The 20,424-nt window shown below is 63.5% G+C and overlaps 2 protein-coding genes across 2 annotated transcripts; both read right to left on the bottom strand.

The window, feature by feature from the left end:
- MYADML2 (myeloid associated differentiation marker like 2) lies at nt 1-924 on the bottom strand. The gene has a single exon (XM_047093941.1). It carries the CDS (start codon nt 922-924, stop codon nt 1-3), a length of 924 nt encoding a protein of 307 aa, XP_046949897.1.
- A 7,627-nt stretch (nt 925-8,551) lies between these two features.
- On the bottom strand, nt 8,552-15,549 carry NOTUM (notum, palmitoleoyl-protein carboxylesterase). Its single transcript, XM_047094075.1, has 11 exons — nt 15,215-15,549; nt 14,074-14,126; nt 13,898-13,993; nt 13,370-13,430; nt 12,874-12,932; nt 12,403-12,505; nt 11,496-11,687; nt 11,264-11,364; nt 10,574-10,721; nt 9,371-9,418; nt 8,552-9,141 (listed from the first exon to the last, which is right to left on the bottom strand). Exons 1-11 carry the CDS (start codon nt 15,547-15,549, stop codon nt 8,835-8,837), a joined length of 1,503 nt encoding a protein of 500 aa, XP_046950031.1. The 3' UTR covers nt 8,552-8,834.
- Nucleotides 15,550-20,424: the final 4,875 nt, after the last annotated feature.

The raw sequence follows: 20,424 nt of genomic DNA on the forward strand, positions 1-20,424 counted from the left end.
CTACAGGGGGGGCACGAAGCGGATCCTCTGGGAGTAGGCGAGGTCGGCGACGTAGAGGAGCAGGTTGACGTAGGTGAAGGTGGCCACCACCAGCTGGCTGTCCCAGAAGCAGCCGCCTCTGGGGCAGTCAGGGGGCCGTCCGGGCTCACCGTACTTGGGGTCGAAACAGAAGACGGGCCAGATGACCGCGGCACTGAGGTAGAGGAGCACGGCCAGGAAGGTGTAGACCACCACCAGACGGTCGAAGGGGCAGCCCAGGCCCCCCGTGTGGCCCGTCACGCTCAGGACCACCACGGCCACCGTGGCCAGGAAGCACAGGCTGTAGACGGCCACGCACCACTGGGTGGCCACGTAGCGCCCGTAGCGGCTGTCGTAGACCAGTGCCCCAAAGATGATGCAGGCCACGAAGGCCTGGACGATCTTGAGGAGCCCTGACACCGTGGCCATGTAGCTGGCCACCTGGCCCGGCCGGGCCCGGGTCAGGGCCACCTCCGCGGCGTAGGCCAGGAAGAGGAGCCCGGCGAAGACGCTGGCTGCCAGGCGGAAGTCCCGGGCGGCGCAGCCCGCGGGCTCGGGCGGGCACTCCAGCCGGGTGAAGTACAGCGGGTAGATGACGGCGGCCGTGGCCGACAGCAGCGTGGCCAGCATGGCGAAGGCCGCCGTGAAGTTGCCCCAGGAGAGGTGCAGGCAGTTGTGGAGCCGGGTGAACTCACAGGCCACCACGAGGCCCGAGAGGGCAAAGCAGAAGCCCCAAGCGGCCACGCAGAAGGTGCCCTGGACGCCCGCGAAGCCGCCCCGGTGGGCCACCAAGCTGAAGGTGGTGCAGCCAAAGGCCAGCTGCAGTACGCGGGCCGTGCCCACGGGGGACGTCACAGCGCCGAGGTGCAGGTACCCGCCCCCGGGGGGCTCCATGGTGCTGCCCATCTGGCCGGCCACGTCGTCCTCGCCTCGCACAGTGCCCGCCGGCGCTGGGGTCCCTGCGGGGCTGCGGCCCCTCCGTCTCCTCCGGCAGCCGTGACAGGTGCCGGCAGCCTGCAGCAGCCGTGACGCCGCCGCCGCCGCCGCCGCCGCCGCGGCCGCCTTGACATTGCCGCAGGACAGCCTCGCCGCTGCCCGTGTGGGGCGGGCCAAGGCTCCCCCCGCCCCCCCCCCAGCACTATAAATAGGTGGTCACGATTTGAGCCCCGGAATAGCAGCCCGGGCGTGCCCGTCCCCATCCCAGAGGGTCATCTGACCCCTGCGTCCCCGCCAAGCCCCCGCTAGCACCGTCCTTTAACTCCTTGGCTGCGGGCGCTGCCCCGCCTCCGGAGCACCTGCGTCCGTCTGTCGGTCAGCTGGCTCCAGGGCCCGCGGGGGAGGGGAGGGAGGAGGGGAGGGAGGAGGGCAGAGCCGAGAGCGGAGGTGGGCTTGGAAGCCTCCGGGACCACCTGCTGGGGAGGATCTCCGGGAGGCGGGACCGCAACGCAGAGGGAGGAGGGGCGGGGGCGGGGCGTTGGGGGCGGGGGCTCCGCGGGCTGCCCGCCCCCCCCCCGCGTCCCCCTGGAGGGAGGCTCGGCTCAGAGCTGAGGTGGCGTCAGGGCGGACCCTGCTGAGAGTGTCCCTGGGCTCCTACTCAGCGTGATCTCCTGCAGGTGCTGGGGTTGACCCTGGCGCAGAGTTTTTGTTACATTTGGGGGTTCATCACGGACCCTGGCGCAGAGTTTTTGTTACATTTGGGGGTTCATCACGGACCCTGGCGCAGAGTTTTTGTTACATTTGGGGGTTCATCACGGACCCTGGCGCAGAGTTTTTGTTACATTTGGGGGTTCATCACGGACCCTGGCGCAGAGTTTTTGTTACATTTGGGGGTTCATCACGGACCCTGGCGCAGAGTTTTTGTTACATTTGGGGGTTCATCACGGACCCTGGCGCAGAGTTTTTGTTACATTTGGGGGTTCATCACGGACCCTGGCGCAGAGTTTTTGTTACATTTGGGGGTTCATCACGGAGCTCCTCGCTTGTCTTGTAAACTAGAGAAAACTCAGCTCTCCCATTTTGGGGCAGAAGTATTCATAATGTGTGAGATGCTTTTGAAGATGGAAGACAACTTTCCAACTGTAAAAGTAGTACCTTGCAGGCCCAGTCAATACAGGAAAAGACAAAGAAAAATTGCCCGTAATTCTGTTGCCTGACCATGAACGTCTCCTGTATGTGTGCCTACTTCTCTTGACTTTTCATTTAGAAAATTATAAAATTTGGGGCGCCTGGGGGACTCAGTCAGTTGAGCGTCCGACTTCCGCTCAGGTCACGATCTTGCGGTTCGTGGGTTCGAGCCCCGCATCGGACTATGCTGACAGCTAGTTGCCTGGAGGCTGCTTCAGATTCTGTGCCTCCCTCTCTCTCTGTCCCCTCCCCCCCTTCCCATGCTCTCTCTCTCTCTCAAAAATAAATTAAAAACTTGGGGCGTCTGGGTGGCTCAGTTGGTAGAGCGTCCGACTTCCGCTCAGGTCACGATCTTGCGGTTCACAAGTTCGAGCCCCGCATCAGGTTCTGGGCAGACAGCTCACAGGCCGGAGCCTGCTTCGGACTGTGTGTCTCCCTCTTCTCTCTGCCCCTCCTCCGCTCATGCTCTGTCTCTCTCTCTCTCTCTCAAAAATAAATAAAAACACTAAAAAAATTTCAAATTTATGGAAGAATTGCAAGACAACACAATGAACACTCAGACACCTAGATTCAAGAATTGTTAATATTTTGCCCTATTTGTTCTCTTTCCCCACACCAGTAATAATTAATGATATTGACTAATTCTGCAGATATGACAATTTGCCCCAGACACTTCCATGGGCATCTCCTATGAACAAGGCCATTCTCCCATAGAACCCGAACACAAGGGGATTTAAGAATGATCACTTCACACACGGTCCTTATTCCATTTCCCCCCCCATATCCCAAAATACACTTAAAATCTTTTAAAATGTTTGCACCAGGATCTGATGGGGATTATGCATTGCAGTGGTCTCTCGCGTCTCCCAGTTATTCTAGAATAGTGTCCATTTCCCGCCCCACCCCCACATTTTATTATTTCTTTATTTACGTACTTTTTATTGTTCAAAAAAAAATTTTTTTTTGATGAAAGAGAAATAGAGAGTGAGTTGGGGAGGGGCAGAGACAGAGGGAGAGAGAGAGAATCCCAAGCAGGCTCCGCACTGTCAGCACAGAGCCTGACTCGGGGCTCAAACCCACGAACCGTGAGATCATGACCCGAGCCGAAATCAAGGGTTGGACGCTCGACTCGCTGAGCCACCCTGGGTGCCCCTGACACCATCTTTTTGAAGATTCCGGGCCAGTGGTTTTATAGACTGTCTTTCAAAGTGTATTGGCTGTTTCCTCGCGGTTATAGATTCTGCTAAATGCTCTTGGCAGGAAAACCACAGGGAGACGCGCGTGGCCTCAGGGTGCCCGTCGAGAGAATGGTGACGGGATGAGTCCAGAGCGGGAGGCCTGGCTGTCGCTGGGGTGGTGTCCCCAGCGCGGGTCTCCGTGGCCCCCGCGGTCCTCCCGGGCTCTCAGCAGCCTCTGGAGTCTCTCGTGGGCAGCGTTCTCCGTGAACACACACCCCCTTTACAAGTAGACTCGTAGCGGTCCTCTGACCTGATGTGCCTGTTTATGATTTTTCTGGAAGAGTCGATATTCCTCCGAGATGGCGTCTGGACGCTGCAGGCTGGGGGAGGAAGGCCTCGCAAGGTAAACCTTCCAGTCCACTGACGCTCAGGAGGAAGGCGACCCCGCGTGCGCCCTTGGCAAGGGTTCTGCTTCGTCCCTCCCGGGCGTCCGCCACGTGCTCTGCTGACCCTGGACCAGGGAGCAAGGGGACACGGGCCTCCGGCTTGGGAGTGCAGGGAAGGTGGGTCAGCCCCCACCGCCCTGCGACCCCAGGGAGCTGGAAGGAAATCCTCTGCTCGGAACAGTTTCATTTACCACGAGCGGACCATGCTTTAGCCAAAGTTCACGGCTCAGCAAGTGGTAACAGTGAACCAGGCCGCGTTCCTCAACCGCTCAATCGGTGGCTGGGGCACAACCCCCCGCACCCTAACCGAAGGGGTCCAGCTTGTCGCACGCGAAACCCTGAGCATTTTGGGAAGACCACGTTCGGCGTGGCCAGCGCCGCGGGGCGGCCCTGGGCGCTCAGGGACGGCCAGCACACCTGTGCGGGCGGCGGGCAGCCTCCCAGGCACCCTGTGGCAGGCGCGGTGAGTGAGGGGGCACCGCTGTGGGCTTCGGCAGAAGTCGACTCCCTTCCCGAAGACCGGACACCGCACAGACCTTGCTGGGGTTTCCAGCTGCCAGCACGGAGATGCCTGGAAATCAGGCCAAGATGCAACGAGAGATGCTGGAGAGGGCCGGGCATGGCAGCAGCGAGAGTGTCCCGGCAGGCTGGGACGTGGCCTGATGGTGGCCATGGAGTCCAAGTAGGGCAGCACCCCAGGGCCAGCGTCCATGGCTGTCCCACGTCCCCCCGCCCCTGCGGCCCCCTGGCCCTGCGGAGCACGGGGGGCCTCAGTGGCCCCGCCCGGGAGAGAGCTGTGGCCGGTGTGGCCCGGGCGGAACAGCAGGCGCTGTGTCTGAGCCTGGGTGAAGCCCCTTCTGGCCACTGAGTCCCGCGTTTCCCTAGCTCCCTGCGGGTGGAGCCCGGCCCTGAGTTCTCTGTGCAGGCGGGCCTGAAGCACAGGCAGGGCCAGAAGAAGCGGGGTGGGGGGTCTGCTCAGGGGCAGCCCCCGTGCCTGGGCCCTGCAAGCCTCCCCTTGCCAGTGCTTAACCGCTCCCCGCCCGGAGGGGCCTACAGAGCTGGAGAGATCACAGCAAAATCGGCTTCCTTTGCTTTGCGGTCGGGCTCTGCTCATAGCGGGAGACTCGGGCCGCGTGGCCACGCTGGGGAACAGAGGCCAGGCTGGGACGGTAGCCGGGACCCCTGGGAGCCTGACATGGGACACGTTCCAAATTCCAGACACAGACTCCCCGACTGCTTGGCGCAAGGCTGCTCGGTGGTGACGTCTTCTGTTCTCAAGCCTCCACTCACTTGTCACAATTAAAAAAACACCGAGAGGGCGCCTGGGTGGCTCAGTCGGTTGAGTATCTGACTTCAGCTCAGGTCATGATCTCGTGGTTCATGAGTTGGAGCCCCGCGTCAGGGTCCGTGCTGACAGCTCAGAGCCTGGAACCTGCTTCACACTCTGTGTCTCCCTCTCTCTCTGCCCCTTTCCTGCTCATGCTCTGTCTCTATCTCTCAAAAATAAATAAACATTAAAAAAAAAAAAAAACCACTGAGAATCTAGCTTCTTGTAGTGCGGAAATAGCGACTAAATGTTCAGTGAATTTAGCCTTTTTTGGGGGGTCAGTGAAGGCCCCTCTGAAGAGGGGACAGCTAGGCTGTGAGCTGAGTGAGGCCACGAGCATGTGTCCACACGACAGAAAGGCAGGGGTGGCTGCTGTGTGTGCTCAGGGGACACGGGGGCTTGGTAGCTGGAATTTGGGCACGAGGGCCGGTGGTGGGGGCAGGACAGCTGGGAGGGAGGCTCTGGAGGTCCCAGCCACTCTGATGGCAGCCACGGGGAGCGTCCGTGTGCACATCTTGCCCGTGCTGTCGGATATTTTGGCTTTTTTTTTTTTTTAACATTTCTATTTATTTGTGAAAGAGAGACAGAGACAGAGCGTGAGCGGGGGAGGGGCAGAGAGAGGGAGACAGAGAGTCTGAAGCTCAGAGCCCCACGTGGGACTTGAACCCATGAACTGTGAGATCATGACCTGAGCCGAAGTCGGACCTTGACCAGCTGAGCCACCCAGGCGCCCCGGATCTTTTGGCCTTTTTTTGAAGTGCGGAGTTGAAGTTCCAGGCGTCAGGTCCCGGGCAGCAAAGCTTATGCTCTGGTCATCACGTACCGGAAAGCTGGGCCATGGGTTTGGAGTGAACGTTCTGGGCACTTTTTTAATCAACTTTTTACATCTTACAGCAGTTGCAGGATCGCAGCAAAACTGCCGGGAAGGCCCAGAGCCGGTCCGCGTGCCCGCCCCTCGCGCACAGCCTGCCCACGTACCCGCCACGGTGCTGTCGGAAGCCTCGTGCAGGGACGTTTCGCCTGCTCGTCCCTCCCCCGCCCCGGCAGCCCTGCATCCTTGTCCTGTCCCCACAGCTCTGCCTTTTCCCAGGGTGCCTGGCACTTGGAGTCACGCAGCCTGGAGCCTTTGCAGACCAGCTTCTTTTACTCGGTAATAAGGTTCCTCAGCATTTAAGGTTCCTCTAGGTCTTTTCCTGGCTCGGTAGCACGTTGCTTTTTAGTGCTGAGTAATAGTCTGTCGTTTGGATGGAGCACAGGTTATTCAGGAATCGGATGCTCAACCGAATGAGCCCCCCAGGCGCCCCTGGTCTTTTTTTTTTTTTTTTTTTTTTTTTTTTAGGTAGGCTCCACACCCAATGCGGGGCTTGAACTCACAACCCTGACGTCAAGAGTCAGTCGTGTGATCTATCGACTGAGCCGGCCAGGAGCCCCCAACCCCCCTGTCTCTAAAGCATGTCCTGAGCATTTTTGTTCCCATGGGAGAGTAAAAGCAGCACCATTTCTAGAAAAGCCGAGAACTCAGTGTGGAGGGCGCTGCGTGTCACTTGCTGAGTACGGAGGTTTGGCCGCCCCACGGTCCTGGAGCGTCCTGGGCTCGTGTTGTCACTGGTCCGGCAGTGAAGCACAGCCCGGACAGGCCACTAGGCCGGTGGTAGGTCTCATCTCTCTCTTCTTCCTTGTCGGGAACGCGTGGAGAAGGGTTTGTTCATTTGGTGACAGAAATCCCGCCGGGTATAACCCACAGGTGTGACGTTCAAAGGTGCACAGCGCACCCGAGGAGTGCCTGCTCACCCCCCCCGCCCGCCTCGGACATCTGTCCGATGGTGCTGATGTTGCCGCCCCCGCTCTTCTCTGCACAAAGAGCTGGGGTTTAGACGGCGCCGCTCGAGTCCCCTGCCCGGCTTGACTGTGGCCCCTTCCAGTGAAGCCCCCCCTGTCGGGCCCTCCCAGCCCCCTCTCCCACCGGGAGCCCCCCATCCACGGGGAGCCTGAGGAAGGGCCGCTCCCCCGAGCCAACAGTCCCCCCTGGATTCCCCTTCTTCCGTCTACAGCCCTTGCCCACCCCATCCCTGAGCTCACTGTCTCCTTTGCCCTTGGGACCGCATGGGTTCCCACAGAAGACCATGGGGCCGCGGTCCCTGGAGACCCCGGGTGGGCTGCTCGGCGCCACCTGGGGAAGCCAACATTGGTGATGAGCGGGCCCAAGGTGGGCTGGGAGGGGCCGCGGCGCTGCTCGGCAGATGACACGGGCCCTCCGGTTCCGCCCCGATCCCTCTCCGCCCCACGGTGGCCCTGATGTGTTGGCAGAGCTAGCCAGACCCCAGGGCACGGCCCCCGACCTTGCTGGGCCAGAGGGTGCCGGGCCTCTGAGATTCTCCTGGGAACAGGTCTGGGCTCCTGACATGTGTGGTGGGTGTGGAGCCCATGCTGCCTAGCAGGGATCCTCCCTCTGTCACAGGGGTGGCCTCTCCGGGCCTCAATTCCTTCATCTGTCACTTGGGGCTTGTAATACTTGAGGGCAGCTGGGGCGGTGGGGGGGGGGTTGTCACCATGCAGGTATGCTGGGGTGCCCGAAGCAGGGAGTGCCCAGCTCCCTTCAGTAAGCCCTCCGGGCTCTTTGCACCCCCCCCTCCCCCGCCCCGCACGAGGTGATGTCTGTCGTCCAGCCCGAGGCGACAGGAACACCACTCACAGCTCTGTGGGCCTCAGACACGGTGCGTGGTGAAAACAGAGGCCACAACAGAGGGTGTGCGTGCGTGCATTTGCTGGGGTGCAGGGTCCCCGGGACGACCCACGGGAAGACTACCCCTGTGTTCTGGGAGGCAGGGTGGGGGCTGGGCCCAGCGGGTTCCGCCCGGGGATTCTGCATCTTGGCGTGTGCACGGGTGACCTCATGAGAACCAATAAAGCAGTGCAAGCTTTTAAGAACGCTTTAGCGGGATAGGGAGTGTTTTTCCGGGGTGAGACAGTTTGGAAACGAGATTACTGGGGGTGGTGTGTTGCCGAAGGGGCAGGTGCCCCGCCAAGCACTCTGAGTGGCCTCGGTGCGCGCCGTGTGAACGTCCCCAGACGGGAAAACAGAGACATGGGAGCTGTGATCGCCATGTTGGAGTCTCACGTGTGCTGTGCCCGTGACTGGTATTTGCTGAGTGGACGAACAGGACACGAGGTGGGGTCCGTGCCCCCCACCAAGGGGTCGGAGGTCAGGGCTCCCTATGGCCCCCGCCCCCAGTATCCCTGCTGCCCTGGGGATGGGGGAGGGGTGTGAAACGGGCAAAGTGCCCATTCAAATAAACACGCCTGCAGGGGGAGGCTCTTTTGTTGTCTTTTTTTTTTTTCATTATTTAAAAAAAATATGTTACAAAACAATATCATTAATCATATATTTCTTATTTTCCTTTTTTAAAAAATTAAAGTAATAAAAAAGTCATTTTATAAAATAATACAAAAGGCCAGGAGAGGCTGAGGCTGGGGCTGGGCCAGCGGGCTGGAACCCGGCGCCTCGGGCTCCCCAGCGAGGGCGGGCGGGAGGCAGGGCTGGGGCTGGAGGGCAGGTCCACGGTCTCCCCCGGCTGGGTCCCCCCCCCCCAAGGCAGTGGTAGAGGGGCAGCGAAGGCTGCTGGGAGGATGGCCAGGGCCCTGTCTGTCCTAGCAGGGGCAGGAGAGGCCGGGCAGGTGGCCCTGGGGTGGGGAGCCCGTGGCGGCGGCCGGCCCTCAGTGCCAGCTCCCGGGGCGGGACCCCTAGCTGCCGCTGCTCAGCATCCCCAGCAGTTTACTGGGCTCCAGGCCCTGCTGCTGCGCCACGGTCTGCACGTCAAAGCCCATGTGCATGAGGAACTGGGCCACGTTCATCTCCTGCCCCGTGAACTGGTCCCGGATGGTGGGGCAGGAGGGGTTGCAGTGGGGCCAGGGGCAGCTGTCCACCAGGTGGACGGGGCAGCCCTTCAGGGGGGCTTTGCCGGCCTTGTGGCTGTCGTGCAGGCTTCTGTCCCAGCAGTGCAGCGCCCGCGGCAGCGAGGTCCCCTTCACCTGGACGTCCGTCCAGTGGCTGCAGACAGAAATCCAGGTGGGGCTCGCTCGGCATTGCTACCACCGGAGGCGGGCTGACTCTGAATTCTTGCCACACAGCTGGTTGTGTAAGCGGCATCGGAAGCCCGACACAGAAGCCCTTCATACAGAGCCAGAGAAGGCAGGTGGCGGCCAGGTGGGGGGTGGGGCTGTGGACGTTTGGAGCGAGAGCCAGGGATGCGATCTATCCGGGGCATGGGGACACTGACCTTCGGATGATGATCTCGTGGGAGAGGCAGGCGGGGGCGAAGCTGGCCCTGTTGGGGAGCAGACAGTCAGCTCACAGAGAGCGCCTCCAGCATCTTCCCCACCCCGGTGCCCACAGGTCCTGACGCTCCAGCCCACCCCCCTGGGCACCTCTCTCTGGCTCCCACCTCCTTCCTGTACCTACTGCTCTGGACCAGGCCTTGTCCCCACCAACCCATGGGCTCCCCTACAAACCCTTGTCTCTTTCTGCCTCCAAACCCGGCACAGAGTCCACCCCTTCCAGGCACGGCCACCTGGGCCATGGTGGGATGCTGACCCGGACAGGTGAATATTTTGCTGTTTGCTTGTTTGTTTAATAGGCTTCATTTCTAGATTCACATTAAATTTTTTTTAACGTTTATTTATTTCTGAGACAGAGAGAGACAGAGCATGAACGGGGGAGGGGCAGAGAGAGAGGGAGACACAGAATCGGAAGCGGGCTCCAGGCTCTGAGCCATCAGCCCAGAGCCCGACGCGGGGCTCGAACTCACGGACCGCGAGATCGTGACCTGAGCTGAAGTTGGACGCTTAACCGACTGAGCCACCCAGGCGCCCCTCTAGGTTCACGTTAAAACTGAGTGGAAGGTATGGAGATTTCTCACACACCCCCTGCCCCCACACCTACAGCCTCCCCCATTATCAGCATCCCCCACCAGATGGCGTGTCCGTCACAACTGACGAACCTTCAGTGACACACAGCTATCGCCAGAGTCCAGAGTCACGGTGCGCTCTCGTGCTGGACATCGTAAGGGTTTGCACAAACGGATGCTGACGTGTGTCCGTGTTACGGTCTCACACCGAGTAGTCTCACTGTCCTAGGAATCCTCTGTGTCTGTGCATCCCTCCCCCTTTCCCCAGCTCCGTCCTTGGTGCCGAATGAGCTTTTTACGGACCCCGCGGTTCTGCCTTTTCTGGGATGTCACAGAGTTGGAATCATACGCTATGTGGCCTTTCTCGGACTGGCTTCCTTCTCTTGGCTACGTGCGTTTACGTTTCCTCCACGTCTTTTCGGGGCTCAGAAGCTCATTCCTGTTCAGCGCTGGGCAATACCCCTGCGCGCAAGGCCGCTTCCGGTTTTGCCATCCGTGAGGCCGCTATCTTTACGTCAAATGGTTTACCGCCTACCTAGAGGGGCGGGGGTGGGGTGGGGTGGGCAGGACACTCACGGCACATCCTTGAGCGTGTTTCGAAGCTCGCGGCCCAGGTTCTGGATGTACAGCCACTGGCCCTCCTGCACCGGCTGTCCCGTGAGATGCACGTTGTCCACAGTCAGCTGGGCCTCATCAAACAGCCACTGCACCACGAACACGGGGCCTGGGGGGCACAGCTCAGCTGGGCCTTGCCTCGACACTCTGCCCTCCACCCCGGGCTAAGGGCCGCTGAGGGCCAGCCAGCTCCACGGCAGGCTCACAGGCCCTTGGAGTGCTGGCGACCGGCCCCCTCACGGTGCGCTTGTCTGAAGAAGTACCTTGTTACCTCCCCCACCAACCTTGGCCTGGCTCCCAGGGCGTGCACTGTGACCACAACTTGGTGGTGGTGTCCCTTCAAGTGTGGGACTGAGGAGGGACGGCCGAGGCCCACCGAGGGCGGCACTAGGATTCAGCTGCCAAGCACATTCCTAACTGTGACTGTGGACAGGGTGACCCACTGTCCTGGTCGGCCTGGGACCGAGTGCACTTTCAGTGCTGAGACCAGGCAAGTCCCAGGCAAACCTGGACGGCTCAGTTCCCCCGCCCCCATGTGGGTGGCCTGCGGTCTCTGCACCCAGCTCTAGACTCCAGGCTGGAGGAAGCCTAGACCCACACCCCCTGCTCCCCACCCTGCCCCGCGTGCCCCGCCCGCAGCCGGCCCCTCACAGCGCAGGGTCGGGTAGACTTTGTAGCCAAAGAAGCAGTTCCACTCCTCGCCGTCCTTGAACTGGTGCCGACAGCGCTCCGGGACCACCCCGTTCCAGTACCTGCGCCAGGGCGGGGGGTCAGGCAGCCCCGCCCCGCCCCGCCCCGCCCCGGCTCCTCCCCCCCCCGCAGCCCCGCCCCAGGCCCTCCGCCCCCGAGCCGGCGAGCCCAGGAGGCACCCCGGGTCTGGCACCTGATGCCGCGGCGTATGGCCTCCGTGGGCGCGCACGTGACGGTGTCGACGCAGTCGGTTCGGCGGTACTGCTTGTTGTCCAGGAACCAGCCCGAATCAGCCAGGCCCCGCACCTGGATGGCCGGGTAGCCCAGCTCCTCCAGCTGCTCGGCCACGCGGTCCACGTTCAGCAGCACCCCCGTGCCCCCCGCGCTGGGGAGGAGGCAGTACGTGAGGCCGGGTGGCCGCGGTGGGGCGCTCGCCTCCCCGGAGCCCGCCCTGCCCCAGCCTAGGCCCGAGAAGGGGCCGGGATCCTGACGCGTCCTGAGCTGCCAACAATGCTCCGTGTTCCACATTCGTGTGCAAGACCCACAGGCCTTTGGGGGTCACGGAGGCACAGGAGGGGCTGGCAGAGCTCCCGACACTGAGCTAAGTGGCAGGTCACCCACTTCCTCCCCCTCCTCTCTCCCTTCCTCTGTCTCTGACTCGGTTTCCTTATCTGAAAACGAAGACCAAACATGTGGCCTCAGACCCCCTCAGGTATTCTACCGATGGCCTCGGGGCCCTGCATGCCTGCAGGGGTGCAGCCACCAGGCGTGATCCCGCTTGCAGGGGCCCCAGGCCTTGGAGAAGGTACACCGGTCCACAGCTAGCCCCTAACCGACTACCTAGGCCACCGTCATCCAAGGCTTCCCTGGCATCCAGCAACCTCGGAGTCCAGAAGCATCCTCCGGACAGCTTCCAGCTACACAGCACTGTGGAGCGGAACCCCTGTGACGCTCCAGTAACACAGACCCTCCTAGGTGCCCTCCCAGGCCTGGAGAGGCGTGAGCTCCCTGGAGCCCAAGGCGCGGCCCCTCCTCGCCCTCCACACCTCTAATCCCGCCACACCCCCTGCACACACAGGCCCCCACCCTGCCTGGCCCACCTGCTCCCTGCCAGCAGCAGCACCTTGGCCCCGCTCAGCCCTTTGCCCAAGAGCTCTCGGACCACCTCCTGGATGATGAGGGCACCCATGAAGGCATACTCGTCTGCAAGGAGGAGGACCGTGGCTTCAACGGGGGGCCTGGACAGGAGCAAGGCCTCCCAGCTCCAGGTTGGAAGGAGGAAGAATTCTAGCTGGGGGTCTGGAGGTCCTTCCGGGGGATAGGGTCAGGGGCTGAGGTGAACTGAAGGGAGGTTGTCAGGTGCGTGAGGGATGGGGCCCCTCCCCAGGGGACACGCAGGAGTGAGGACCTCCGAAGGGGCCAAGCCAGCCCTGGACAACAGGCAGTGGGTGCTTGGGGCAGGCATCCCGGGACACACGGTCAGAGGATTAGAAGGAGTTACAAAACAGGGGCCCTGTCCTTCCTGCCGTGTCCTTCGGGGCAGAGAACAGAAGTTACAGCAAGGGACTCACTCTTCTCAGACTTGGACGAAGCCCCACTCCAGACATCGCTGGAGCAGTAGGGGATGAAGCTGTGACAACGGACGGTGTGAGTTTGCCATAGTCCTCTGCTGCCCAAGGCCCTCAGGAAGGACCCCTCCCCAGGAAGGGTCCTGAGGACAGGACCGCCTGGGAAAAAACCTCTCGGAGGACAAGATCCTCCCAAGGACAGGACCTCCTGGGAAGGACTCCCCCCAAAAGGAAGGACCCTCCCCAGGGAGGAACAGCCCCCATGGGACTCCCCTGGAAAGAACCCCCCACCCACCCAAGGACAGGAATCCCTCATAGGTAGGAACCCTCAGGGAGAATCTCCCCAGGAAGGACCCTCCAGGTGGGACCCGCCCCCAGGAAGGACCCCCCCCTAGGAAAGACCCTCCCCAGGGAGGAACACCCCCCATGGGACTCGCCAAGAAAGAACCCCTCCCAGAAGGAGCTCCCCCCAGGGAAGGACCCTTCTGCTCCCTCTTACACCATGTTGGCATTCCACCAGTGGGGGTTTTCCTCTGGCTGGGAGGACAGGATCCCTGTGCCTGTGGTGTCAGAGGGCAGAGGCAGTGGGTCTTTCTGTTGGGAAGGGGTGTGTGGGGATGGGAGCTACGGGAATGTGTGGGGTGTGGGGGATCCTACTCGGCCACGACAAGGGAGGTAGGCCAGACTAGTCATCTGGACGTGACCCTCGACCTCCACCACCCAGCACTGGCTTCTGTGACCTAGGGATGAGGGGTGTGGAAGCAGCCATAGTAAAGCCCCCTCCCCCCGCCTCCGGAGATTACCTGTGGAACAGAGTGAAGGATGATAGGTGGGTGCCCCCTGACCTTAGGAGGGTGGGAGAACTGGGGGGTGGGCGCCGTGGGGGCTTTCCTAGGGCTCTAGGGAGTGAGGAGGGCAAGGGTTCTTCCAGAACTTGGAACTGTCAGCCCTACCCTACCCTGCCCTACCCCTCAGGCGGGAGCTGGGGTGGGGGGTGGGGTGAGGGGGGGATCGGCGACTTGCTGACCTGTGCGGGTGCGCGGCCAGTCTCTGGAGCTCATGAGGCGCCGCATGGTGTCATAGCGGGAGTCGCAGTTCTCCCGGTTGAAGCAGTACCAGCCACCTGCGGGCACAGCCACCATGTCAGGGCCCGCACGCCCAGGGGCCTCCGCCCTCCTCGCCGCCTCGACTCCGGGGACGCACCTTCCAGAAAAAGGAGCCACCGCCGACTGCCCTTGGATTCCTTCAGGTAGTAGCTGCAAGGAGGGGGAGGGGGACGGGCGGAGCGGATGGTCAGCTGGGGCCCGCAAGGACCCAGCTCTGGGGAGGAAAGAGTCATTCCACCTGTCGCCCGGCGCACGCGCCGGCCGCACGGGGGCGCCAGCGGCCAGGGCCCGCGGAGCGCGCGCGGCCCCGCCGGCGGTGGCGGGTCCCGGGAGGTGGCGCTCGTGGGGCGGGAAGGGCCTCGAGGGGCTGTGTGGTCCGTGGAAAATCCCCACGGCCCGCCCCGCGCGGGACCCGCTGTAACCTCGGCGCCGGCGGCGGGGCGCGGGGAGGGGTGGGGGCGGTCTTGCTGGGCTCGGGATCTCCCGGGACCCGCAGTGGTGCTTGGAGACCGAAAAGCACCCTCTCTAGAGGAGCGTGCACGTGGGGCGGGGGCCCTGGGACCGCCAGGAAGGCGTGGAAGGGCGCGAGTACCACCGAGGCCCGACCTAACGTCCGGTCCTCGGGCTGTCGACTTAGCTGAGGGTGTGGTGGCCCCGACCCCTCCTCAACCCTCAGCCTCACGTCCTTCCTTCGTATACATCGGGGCTGGACAGGGGTGAATGCCGCAGCCCAGGTCCTTCGGTCCCACCTGCGCTCCTTCCCCGTCCCTCTGGCTGGCTGGGATCTCAGGTAGTCCCGGCAGCAGCAGGGGGCAGACAGGGTCGTTGTGGAGCTGGGGTGGGGGTGGGGTACCGCAGGACTCTCCCCGCCCCGCTGCGTCCCCTCCTGCTGCTGGAGCCAGGGTCATCTCCCCGCCCAGAGACCGAAGGACGCGAGCAGCGGGGCAGGGCACCGGTGGCCGAGGGGTCAGTGCCCGGCCTGGCCAGAGGCCAGCTCGCCGAGCGCTGCCCCCACCCCACCCCACCCCACCCCCGCTGCGGGTGCCCGCCCCGGGGCCTCCGCAGGGCCAGCTCCTCTGCGAGCCCGACGGGAGCCCTCTTACCCCCCACCCCGAGGAGGGGGGCGGGCGACCAGCGCCGAGACTCCGTGCGTCCGAGGGGGCACGGAGGCGGATGGCGGCCGAGCCCGGCGGGGCGGCCTGCAGGGGCGCGCCGGTCGGGGCGGGCGCAGGCCTTACCCGGCGGGGCTGCCGTCGTTGCAGGTCACCGACGTGTTGAGCAGGAGGTGCAGGCGCAGGTCCTCGTTGAGCTGCTGAGCCGAGCAGGGGTACAGGGACTGGGCCAGGCTTTTGACCTGCGCCATGAAGCTGTCCATGTTGCCCTCCACGGCGGTGAAGTCCAGCGGGAAGCTCTCCACCGGCTGCCCGGCCGCGGGTGCCGCCTCGGCACGAGGCGGGGAGGGCGGCGGGGGCGGCTGCTGGCCGCGGCGCCGCCAGGTCTTCCTGCCCTCGCCGCCCCCGGCCCAGTGCAGCAGGCCCAGCAGCAGCAGCAGCACGCGCACCCCTCGGCCCATGGCCGCGCCGCTCGGGCCCGCGGCCACCTGCGGAGAGCGGGCGGCCTTGAGGCGGCGGCGGCGGCGGGGGTGGGGGCGCCGGGCCGGGGGCGCCGGGGCCGCGGGGCGCCGGCCGCGCCTGCTCGCCCGACCGGCTGCCCGCGCTGGGCCCGGCGGAGGAAGCGCGGGCGGCTCGGCGTCGAGGCTCGGGGGGCCGGGCGCCGTCGGCCTGGGCTGCTCGGGCTCCGCGCGCGGCCGGCGAGGGCAGCGCAGGGTCTGGGTGCGCTGGCTCCGGCCCGCGCCAATGAGCGGCGGGGGCCGAGCCTGGGCGTAGTTTGCGGGGGCCGCGGCGGCCCGGGTGCCCGCGCGTTAGATGTGCCGCCGCCGCCGCCGCCCGGCTCGGCGGAGGGGGAGGGGGCCGCGCTCGCTCTTTTCTTGGCGGAGGCATCGCCTTTTCTTCCCAAACCGCAAGCCTGACGGAGGGGCCTGGCCTACCCCGCCGCGGCCGCCGGAGGCGCTCCCGGCCCGGCTCCGTGGGGGGCAGCGCGGCCCCCGCGGTCCCCGGCAGCTCCATTCCCCCCGCGGCCGGCCCGGCGCCGCCGCCGCCGCCGCCGCCGCCGCCGCCGCCCCCCTCACCCCCACCCCCGCCCCGGGGAGGCTGGAAGGGGCGGCGGGGGCCGAGGGGAGGGGGGACGCCACGGGCAGGAGCGGGGCTTTTCCGCGCCGGGACTCCGCCTGCCGCGCAGGGGCCGGGCCCGACGGGCCTGGGGGCGCAGGGCGGGCGCGCTCACCTGAGCCGCCGGGGTCCCCCCTCACCCTGCTGCCCAGGCCCGGAGCCGCCGGCGGGCGACCCGGGCCCCGGCCCGCACCCCACCCCCACCCCCACCCCCACCCCCTCCCCCTCCCACCGTCCGCCCCGAACGCGCCCGAGCCCCGCGCTCACCGCGGCCGGCCCCGCGGCCCCGGCTCCTCGGCGTCGCTCGCCCTGCGCCAGCCCGCTGGGACGCCGGCTCGGCTGCGCTCCCCCTCTGGCGCTGGCGCGGAGCCGCCCGGGACTTTTATCCAGCGGGGCCCCCGGGATCAAAGCGACGGCGGACACAGGGCCCCGCGCCGAGGGGCCGGCAGCAGCGGCGCCGGGGCCTCCAGGAGGAGCGGACAGGTGTGGCGCGGGGCCCCGGCGCCCTCGGCGACCTGCGGGGAGGCACCGGGCGTCCCGGCACGGCGCCACGGGGGAGTCGCCCGATCCCGCGCCCGGATGGACGGATTCTGGGCGGCCCTGGGAGGCAGTGGGGCCAGAAGGGGCGCTGCCACTTACCGAGGTCGGCGGGCCTCGGGGTGGGGTCCTGGATCCTCCCTGCGTGAGCCCTGGCTGAGCGCTCCACGCCGAGGACCCCCAAGAACCTTTCCCTGCCCCAGCCGCCACTGGGAGATGGGGAGGGGAGGGGGCGAGGATCGATGAGCCGCCCGCTCGGTCTCCCCTCAGTGACCCCCACGCGGCCCAGTCTGTCTGGCCCATCACCTCGCCTTCCCAGCGCACCTCACCGAAGACAGAAGGAGATTCTTTGTCAGAAATCAAAACGGGGTGTGTGTGTGGGGGGGGCAGGTGTTTGCTTAGGAGGCTTCTACGGGTGGGTGGGGAGAAAAAAAGCGTTTCTTCACCCTCCACACCCACAAAGTGCTGTGGACTGCTTTAGTAGACCTTTTCTCCTTTCCCCTCCCATCTACAGTCCAGCGGATGCCATCACACCCATTTTAAAGATAGGGAACAGGCCTTGCCTTTGGGGACAGGGGTCCAGAACTGGGTTGGGGGGGGGGGCTTCCTGAGTCCCTCTCCTAATTCAGGGCAACGGGGAGGCTGTGTTCACCCCCCCCCCGGGAGGCACCTGCACCCCTCCTGGGGCAGGAGATTAGAGGCTGCCACCCCACCCCAGCCCCCCTGGATTGCTGCTGGCCCAACTGCTCTCTGTCCTTCTCACCAGGCCTGAGGCTGAGTGCTGAGCTGTACCCACAGCAGGCAGCTCTGGCTGGGCTCTCAGGAAGACCAAACAGGGCCCCTGAGAGCTGGTGTTCGGGCATCGAGGGATGTGAGGTGTGTAATGGAACCCTCAAAGCCTAAGATGAGTCTTAGGGGCCCCAGAGGTTGGCCTGGGCCGGAGTCATTCAGCTAAGAGAGGGCAGGCTGTGTGATAAGCACGGGTCCTCCCCGCGGGCACCTTCAGGGAAGCTGTGTACCCGTTTTCCAGATGAGGGGGACTGAGATTCAGAGAAGCTCACAGACGTGCTGAGAGTGAGCTCTGTTCGCTCAAAAATCCACACTGGCCGTCCCACCCCCACGTGGTTGGGTCCGTTTAAAGGCTTGGGACTGGCCGGCCAGAGGTGGTAGCTTCGCACAGATTCCATCCAGAGGGATTCCACCTTCCCGCCCCCGCTGACCTAGGTATTGGGGAGAACCTGCCTGGGAGCCCCCTACCTCTAGGAGCCTATTGCTCCAAGTCCCAGGCGGGGAAGGTCGGCTTCCAGCTGGGTGGCATCATCGGGTTGGGTCGTGCTCCACACTGACCCGGCTCTGAGCCGTTTCCTGGCTGGGAGATCCAGGGCAGGACCTGTGACCTCTCTCTGTGCCTCCGTTTCCTCTTCTTTAAAGTGGGGTAATGACCGTACCTCTATCAGAGCTTCTCTTGTGGGATTATGGGAGCCCATGCGTGAAAGTGCTCAGCACGGTGGGCGGCCGGGACGGCAGCGGTGATTGCCAACGAAATTCCGGGACGAGGGGAGAGCATGCATGTTGTACTCGCCGGTGTTTGCCGTAATGCGTTTTAGCCTGCACATTGAACCAAAATGAGTTCTTGTTTTGGTTTATTCGACATAACTAGCAGAAGCGAAAAGCTTTCCCCGGAACGTTCCTGCCCGTCTGTCTGTCTGTGTCTCTGCCTTCGCCATTCCTGCTCCGTGCGACCCTGACCTGCCGCGGCAGTTGGCTGTGACACACTGACTCTGTCCTCTCCCTGCCGGCCCCCCGAGGGGCCGGCTGTACCTTCTGCGCCCCAGACTCCCGCACTCAGAGATCGCAGCGCCTGAACTCTGCCGGGTCCTCCCAGGACAGCCGGCCCTTCAGGCTGCCCAGCGCTGGGCCTCCTCTTCCAGGCAGACGCACCCAGCCCTGAGGCCACGGAGGAGGGCAGACCCTCGGCTGAGCAGCAACGGGTCAGATACCATCTCGCAGCCAGGAGGATGGGCCGCGGTCAGAAACAAGGGAAAGGACAGGCATTGGCCGGGGACGCACGGAGGACGTGTGTGCGCCGCTGGCGGGAACGTAAAATGGGGCAGCCGCTGCGGGAGACGGTTTGGTGGCTCCTCGGCGGTTAAACGGAATTATCGTGTGATCTAGCCATCCCATGCCCAGGTATATTCTCAAAACAATTGAAAACAGGTGTCCCAACAAAAGCCTGTATGGCACCGTCCGTGGCGCCAGTACGTACAGTCGTCAAAAGGTGGAAAACCCGGACGTCCATCCACGAGGGAACGGATGGACAAAACGTGGTCTATACCATTCAGACATAAAAAGGAAGCATCGACACGCGCTTCGTAATGAGTGAATCTTAGAAACGTGAAGCCGAGTGAGAGAAGTCAGATACAAAAGGCCACATATTTTAGGATTCCGTTCGTGTGAAATGGCCAGAATGGACGAATCCACAGAGCCACAAAGCAGACTGCTGGTTGCCAGGGCACGTGGAGGAAGAGGGGACGAGTGACGAAAATATTCTGGAATCGGTCGAGGCGGCAGTTGCACCTGTGCGTGAACTCAATGCCGCGGAATTGTATACTTTAAAGTGATTGGTTTTAGGTTATGTGAATTTTACCTGGGAAAAACAAACAGACAAACCCTATAGCTCCAATGGGTGTGACCCATGGTGGTCACCAGGCTGGACGTAGGACACCACGTGACTGAGGATGTGCTCCAGGTAGACTGAGTGTCCGGGTGGGACATTCTCCCAGGACATGTGATGTGCACCCCCCAGCTTGCTCACTAGATGGATGTCCAGGGGCCCCACATGGTGGGGGACGGAGCAGCAGAACCCCCAGCACCTGCTCTCTGCCCCCCCCCCCCCGCCTGGGGCTGGGTCTTGGATTGCCAGGTTTCTCACCTGTAAAGTGGAGACAAGAACAGCACGTGCTTCCCAGGGTCGTGGGAACAGGAAATGAGGCAGGACCAGCAGAAGCTAGGGGGCATGTGATATATGATGGTTATTACTTTGGCGTGCGTGGTGGCCATCCCCGAGGGACCAACGTAGACCCTCCCATTCCAAGGGCTCATGGAATGTCTGGAGGGTAGGAACTTAGGTTTGGGGACGAGGAGCAGGAACAAATCATCCTCCTGCGGTGGCCCACAGACCAAGGACGCCACAGATGCTGGACGTGGGGCTCGCCCTTCTCTGGCCTCTCCCCACGGCCACGTGCAGTGCAGTAGACTTTGCTTTATTCCTGCCTCTTGGCTTCCTGGCTCCCATTCAGGGGGGCAGGTGCTCCCAGCTAAGCTCAGATCTGGCATATGCTCAGCTGCAAGGAAACTGGGGAACTGAGAACCCGGAGCGGGGGGGGGTTCTTTTCTTTAGAAGGGGTATCCCCAGACATGGTTTGGGGGTGCAGGGGCTGCCGCCTGGGCAGGAAGACATGGGGGAGGGAGCCGGAGACCTCAGGTGAGTACACGGGTAACTGATGGGAGCTGTGTTCCACGTGTCAACATGTGCCCAATTCCTGGGAAGCGGCAGGCAGAGAATGAACGAACGTTTTGGGAAAAACAGAGCTAGGGCCCAAGCTGGGGCAGGTTCAGGGCCCAGGCTGGCGGAAGCCACTGAGGGAGAGGGAAGAGGGCGCGGTGGAGGGCAGTCCGTGGTG

Source organism: Lynx rufus, unplaced genomic scaffold, assembly GCF_022079265.1.
Source record: "Lynx rufus isolate CCGP_SWC_20201006 ecotype Redwood Valley unplaced genomic scaffold, mLynRuf1.p SCAF_37, whole genome shotgun sequence".
Classification (NCBI taxonomy): domain Eukaryota; kingdom Metazoa; phylum Chordata; class Mammalia; order Carnivora; family Felidae; genus Lynx; species Lynx rufus.

Bases quoted from the DNA above. Each gene is read 5' to 3' on its own strand.
- MYADML2 (XM_047093941.1), bottom strand. From the start codon at position 924: ATGGGCAGCACCATGGAGCCCCCCGGGGGCGGGTACCTGCACCTCGGC.
- NOTUM (XM_047094075.1), bottom strand. From the start codon at position 15,549: ATGGGCCGAGGGGTGCGCGTGCTGCTGCTGCTGCTGGGCCTGCTGCAC. The intron at 13,431-13,897 runs GTCAGCAAGTCG...CTGACACCACAG, and splicing joins CTGGCCGCGCACCCGCACAG to GCACAGGGATCCTGTCCTCC. The intron at 12,506-12,873 runs GTGAGTCCCTTG...TCCTCCTTGCAG, and splicing joins TTCGTCCAAGTCTGAGAAGA to ACGAGTATGCCTTCATGGGT.